The sequence below is a fragment of the Calypte anna genome, chromosome 1 (genome assembly GCF_003957555.1).
Source record: "Calypte anna isolate BGI_N300 chromosome 1, bCalAnn1_v1.p, whole genome shotgun sequence".
Classification (NCBI taxonomy): domain Eukaryota; kingdom Metazoa; phylum Chordata; class Aves; order Apodiformes; family Trochilidae; genus Calypte; species Calypte anna.
Genome location: NC_044244.1, coordinates 106,693,835 through 106,699,834, shown reverse-complemented (window position 1 = coordinate 106,699,834; position 6,000 = coordinate 106,693,835). Strand labels below are relative to the sequence as shown.

The window sequence follows — 6,000 nt, the reverse complement described above, 5'->3', positions numbered from 1 at the left end:
CCTCCCATTTGGAAATAAAGTCCTTACAAAAATACCAGTGTATGCATGATAGGTCATGAGCAAAATGAATCCAAGCAGAGGAATGTTTACTCTTAGGGTTCTATTGCCTCTGGGGTCCAGACTCGGCAAAGCACTTACACGCGTGCTTAAGGGAAACAAGGTGTAAGTGCTTTGCCAGACAGGGAAAATTTGCTGGCCGTGGGCCTACAGGTGTGTATTCACAGAGCTAAGGGGATATATAAGCCCTGGCATTCCCCCAGGTGACAAGGCTTTGACTTTGGGGTTACCCACTCTGCACCACCCCTCTTGTTTCTGGTTGCATCCAGGATCACTGCCACCAAACTTGCGATCGCCCCAACTCACCACGAACACCTTCATCAGCTACCAGCATGCTGCTGCCCTGAATTTGGTCAAACACAGGTAGGCACAGGATAGTTGAATAACTGCTCACCACTGATTGCTCTGCAAACTAGACTTGGGCTGGGATGGGGTCGGGCAGAAATTAGCTTCCTGTGCTAGAACCATGATTTTTTTTTTTTGTCTTCCCCACTGCAGGTCATCATCCATCATCATCCATCTTCGGTCAGGAAGTCAAGCAGTAGTAAAGTTGTATGGAAGTGGGAGAGCATAACATTCAACAGAGCTCCAGGTTTAACCCTTCACTTACTGTTTGAACATTTCCTGTAGAAAACAGCAGCTTCCAAAGGTACTGAGTGGGTGGACTCTTCTGGAGTGCAATTCATCTCTGTGCAGAAGGCCTGTACATAATTTATTTTCAGGGGCAAAATGAGTCATGAAGTGGTATGTTAATAGAATTTTCTCTGTTTATAGATATAGACTATTTATCTTTTAAGTCTCTTCAGTATCACCGCAAAGATCTTCAAAGATCTTCTTACAGCATAGCTGCTCCTTCCAGTCACATTACATTTACACACCACTTTGCTGAGCAATAGGCACAGAATTCCTTGAGGGGAAAACCCTGCAGAAAGCAGGGTACCAAAACGTACCAACATTGCCTTCATGTAAATTAAAGAGTAGGGTAACTGGAGCAATTACAGCAACCTATGTGGTTTGCCAGCCTTTCAGACTGGAGCACAACACACAGCTAGGTTATTTCATCAACCCAGGAAACTAACATCAAGTTCCACATAGAGAAATCACGGGAGATCTCCTCACTAAATTGGGATTAATTTTTCAGTGAGAATTATCAAGGCACAAAGATGCTCCTGTTTGCTTTGATAACCCTCTATATGTGTGAAGGGCAAGCAGTAGTTGCACACCATACCAAACCAACATGGATTTTGCTTCTGCAGATACCTATTTCAGTGAACTCAGACTGAAACAAAACATTGGTCCCTTTCCTTCTAAGGCTCATCGAACAATTGCAGGTCTAGTCGGACGACTATCTCTCCTGTTGGGACTTCATGCAGAAGGAGACACTTTGTGACTGGTCCCTTTGAACCCTGATCCTTCTTAATGTCTGCCACACGGATCTCTGTTCTGCCCAAAAAGTCTGAAATGCAAAAAGACAGCACGCTCAGAAACGACACAACTGGTTTATGTTGCAATAAAATCCTAATTTGGATTCCATCTACACACAACAAAAATCTACACAACTCAGTCCACCTATGTTTTTGCAGTCAAAGAGAGCCAAAGGTTGCCAGTCTGCATAAAGAAGACTTGAGCTGGACTACATTAAGCAGCAGCAGCATTAAAAATAAAGAGTCCTATAGATAGAGCCAAGAGTGCATCAGACTAATGATGAGGTCAGTGGACCAAGTGGTGCTGGCCAGATGAATGACAGTGCTGTTCAAATACTTCCTGAGAGATTATGACTCCAAAATACACTCCTCAATGTGCCACATGTCTATTCCATGTTATTAAATAAGAATGGGTTATGAATCTTGTGTGCATTACCACCACCGCTACTGCACATTACAGGAACATGAAGGCATCTCTTCCTGCCGTATTAATCTATCCATTTGCAAAGAGTATCCAGAGGTTTTTTAAGAATTAGTGGAACTGCTAAACTCACTTGAGATGTTGTCAAGTTACACAAGAAAGGAAACCCAAAAAAACCCCAGAGAAAACTTTTTGCACTCATATTAGCATCACTCCACTGGGGACTGAGGGTCCCACTATGCAAAGGGTCTTGAAATTAGATGGCCTTTAAAGGTCCCTTCAAACCCAAAGCATTCTCTGATCTTATGACTTGCCTCAGGAGGCATACGCCTCTTCAAAACAGGAAATTTTAAGATACTCATAGAAGGGCAGCAGCCCCCTACGTACCATCTGGGGAGAATTGGTCCCTCTCAAAAACTGTAATGCAGAGCACGTCCTGCTCGAGGTCTTTGATGAAGAACTGGCAATTGGAGTTCCACTTCGGGTTGAGGGTGTCCTGTATTGTTTTGGTAATGTGGCACTGAGAACCCATTGTCACCTCACAGTATGGGTTACTCTTTCCTGGGAAGATGGAAACAAATAGAAAAAAGTAATGGTATTTTTAGGTGTCTGATCTTCCTCCTAAATGTCCTCGTACTCCTACAGCTGATGGACAGGATAAAGGCTGTGGCCTCACTGCCATTATATTGAACAGGGACACAATTCTGCAAAGCACTGAGCATCTCCCAGTCTTCATTTCAGGACTTTGTGGCTTATGATCTCTTATGATATGGCTTAAGTGATGGAAATCACGTTTGTATGAAACAAACACTTGTGCGCAAGACAACTGTATAACTGTTCCTGAACTGCACAAAATAACACCTGTGTATTCACTTCTTTGTACTTACATTCATTAAAATGGCTTCATTAAACAAAACCATGCTTTGGACAGCACCTCCTTCAAAGTCAGTCTGACAAATAGAAATGTCTTCTTCATAGAGCATATGATGAAAAACTCAAGGCACTTACCATGCGACCTGCAAGGTTTTAGTTCAATGCCTTCAACAATATTCACCATCAGCCTTCCAATGCCTGTTGCCCTTTGTGAGCGAACTGTGGTGAAATAGAAGAGCAAAGAGAGCAAGTCATTAATCTATTTGCATGGCCACAGAGTTTTCCAGAAAAGATGAGACCCCCCCCATCCCATGCTGTACCTAAGTAGGCCTTTTCCCTCTTCTTCTTTTCAGTCTCTATGTAAAGTTCTGAAGCAGCTTTGATCTTCTGAACCCAGGCAGTCCTTCAAAAGGAAAGGAAAAAAGGTTGCAAAATACCATCACTATTTTTCCTCCCTGGAGCACAGCAGACAAAAGTAAAGCTGTCCCTCCTTACCAGTCACTTTTAGTCTAAGGCTCTGGCTCACCACAGGCTCTGCTACACTGGAGCTGTCTGCCTGGTAGAGATCTTACTGTGAATCACAGAACCTGTAGAACAACTTAACTGTCCCAAGCTAGCAGGTCCCACCACATAAAGTTCAATAGAACCATAAAATGCAGGGATTTGGTGAGAAACCAACAGGTATAAAGAATATTTTGCTTTATTGTAATAAACTAACTTCTTGTAGCCACTAGATACAAGACAGCTACACTGCAGAGGTGGCAAATTTTCTTGATCCCTGAGGTTTCACACCAAAACCCTTCTGAGTCTCCAGACACATGAAGCATAACTCAGTAAGCATCAGGTGATGAATGACCATGGTTCCCTATGTTCCCTTCTTGGAAATCTATTACTAATTAAGAGATTGAGTAGAAAGACTGACAGACAAAAAGTGTGGAAGGAGAGGTAAAAAGGAACCTCAAGGGGTTTAAAGCATTGCTGTGTCATACAAGGGAGTGTGAGACCTGAGTCAAGTCAAAACGAGAGAATCTAGAAGTTGTGGGTCCATTTCTGATCCCAAAATGAAGAGCTGCTGCTCTACAGGGGACTGCAGCTACTTACACTGGCCTGGATTACACTTACACTGGATTTGGGTCTGAACACTCATCTGTATTCTGTACAGGGAACTGTTCAAGAAAACAAAACACTTAAGGACAATTTTGTCTTCCAGCTCATTGCTAAGTGGTAAATTGCAGTTTCAAAAGTACAGCAAGTCTTTGATCATAAAGGTCTTCCAAGATTAAATGGGCAAATAAATCACTCATCGAAGCTAATGTTTTATTTCTGTTGCTCTTGATTAAATGAAGGTGAATGATGGAAACCTGGAGGTATCGCACCTAAAATGCTGCATTTATTTAGTAAGCAATTCTGGCATAAAAGAACGTCAAAGGCTGTATCCTCTATAGATAAAAACACTGGAATGGAGTGGACAAATTTGGATAGGGGTGAACAGAGAGAGGAAGGCACCTCTGGAGGGTGTTCAGCATGTGAAGATCTGGCTGCTCCCATTGATGGTTCAGTGCAGGGTGCCTAAGCATCTGGCTGAAGTTCCTCAAGCCAGGAAGGGTGAGGGTGGTGCAGAGTTTCTGCACTGTCACAGTGAGTGCTGTGATGCAGAGCAGATGACTATTGCTATATTCTGATTTGTGCAATAGGTCTAAAGTTGAAAAGGCCGTGCCAGTTTTTATCATCAAGGGTCTAACCACCCCGCCCATTCATTCTGTGGCACAGAGGAACAGACAACATGCCAAAGGATGAGTGGGATCTATTGGAAGTAGGATCTTTTGCAAGAAAAGATGCATGCATAATGAATAATGAATAATACGGTCAGGCACGGAGCAAAGACTTTTTAAACAGTTTTACTCATTAGAATTTGGGGGGGCCATTTGCAAGCTGGCACAATGCCATGTCTATACCGTGAGGGCTTTTTTTGCTAGACTTTCAGCTTTTGTTTTTTAATAACCTTTAAGCTTGCCAGAGGCACAACCCACCAGCTGAAGTTTTGAGGTTGCAATTTTTTAACTGTTTCAGTCTGAACTGAACTAGGTTAAAACTAACTGTGTTTTGTTTGGTGGGTTTCTGCTTCAGGTTCTAATTCTTTCTTGTTCCTGAGTCTCATTCAACACACAGCTACACAAATGCTTGCACTGGCACTAGCAAACAGGTGGATGCTAACAGAATAACACAGGATTGAATCTTTTGGCTTCCTTTCCAACATAACATGCTGTGACATATGGCCCATAGAGACTCAGAATGGTGTGGGTTGGAAGAGGCCTCAAAGGTCACCTGGTTCCAACCCACCTGAATGGGCAAGGATATGTCCCACTAGACCAGGATGCTCAAAGCCACATCCAATCTGGCCCTATGCCCTTCCAGGGAAAGAGCAGCCATAACTTCCCTGGGCAACCTGTGCCAGTGTCTCACCACCCTCACATTAAAGAATTCGCTGTTAATATCTAACCTAAATCTCCTCTCTTCCAGTTTAAAGCAATTCCCGCTTGTCCTGTCACTACATGCCCATTAGAAGTCTCTTCCCAGATCTCCTCTATGCCCCCTTCAGGTACTGGAAGGCTGCTATAATGTCTCCCCAGAGCCTTCTCTTCTTCAGGCTGAACAATCCCAACTCTCTCAGCCTGTATTCATAGGAGAGGGGCTCCAGCCCTCTCAAGACATATCAGCCTTCCTAGCCATTGGAATTCAGGAAACATTATTTCTCCCTTGTTTTCATATATTGAGTATCACCATATTCTCAAGCAGAAGGAATTCTCCAGTCTTGTGAAATAAACTGCTTAGAGACTGCTATGCATGTATCCATCATATACACCAGCCTTTTCAAATTCAGTACTAGCATGGCCTGTGCAGGTACTTACCTTTCATTAATGCTTTCAGCCCGGAGTGTATAGACTCTATCAATGTGGGAGATATGGAAGATGGGCTCATCTCCAGAAGGGTCTGTGGGTAATTTTACTAGTACCTCATTTAGAAAAATAGGCTGTAAAACATTAGGTAAAGCTAGAGTTGTACTGCATAATATCTGAACAGATGCATTCAACACAGAGCAATTCACAACAGATTTATCTTCTGCCTGCAGTATCTTTCTTCTTCTGCCTACTTTCCATCTTTCTTCAGACATACAATTTTTGAAACTTTCTTAGTATCATAGACATAGGTGCCTCCGGATTCTGG

At 43.0% G+C, this 6,000-nt stretch overlaps 1 protein-coding gene across 2 annotated transcripts in view; it reads right to left on the bottom strand.

Moving 5' to 3' along the window:
* Nucleotides 1-815: 815 nt before the first annotated feature.
* The window catches only part of ITSN1 (intersectin 1), a 129,826-nt gene continuing 124,641 nt past the window's right edge, over nucleotides 816-6,000 (bottom strand). For both annotated transcript variants that reach the window (XM_030469413.1, XM_030469412.1), the window contains exons 35-39: nucleotides 5,685-5,806; nucleotides 3,096-3,178; nucleotides 2,911-2,994; nucleotides 2,290-2,463; nucleotides 816-1,513 (exon numbers count right to left, since the gene is read on the bottom strand). In XM_030469413.1, coding sequence (XP_030325273.1) covers nucleotides 1,365-1,513; nucleotides 2,290-2,463; nucleotides 2,911-2,994; nucleotides 3,096-3,178; nucleotides 5,685-5,806 — 612 coding nt within the window. In that variant the 3' untranslated portion in view covers nucleotides 816-1,364. The remainder of the gene's footprint in view (nucleotides 1,514-2,289; nucleotides 2,464-2,910; nucleotides 2,995-3,095; nucleotides 3,179-5,684; nucleotides 5,807-6,000) is intronic.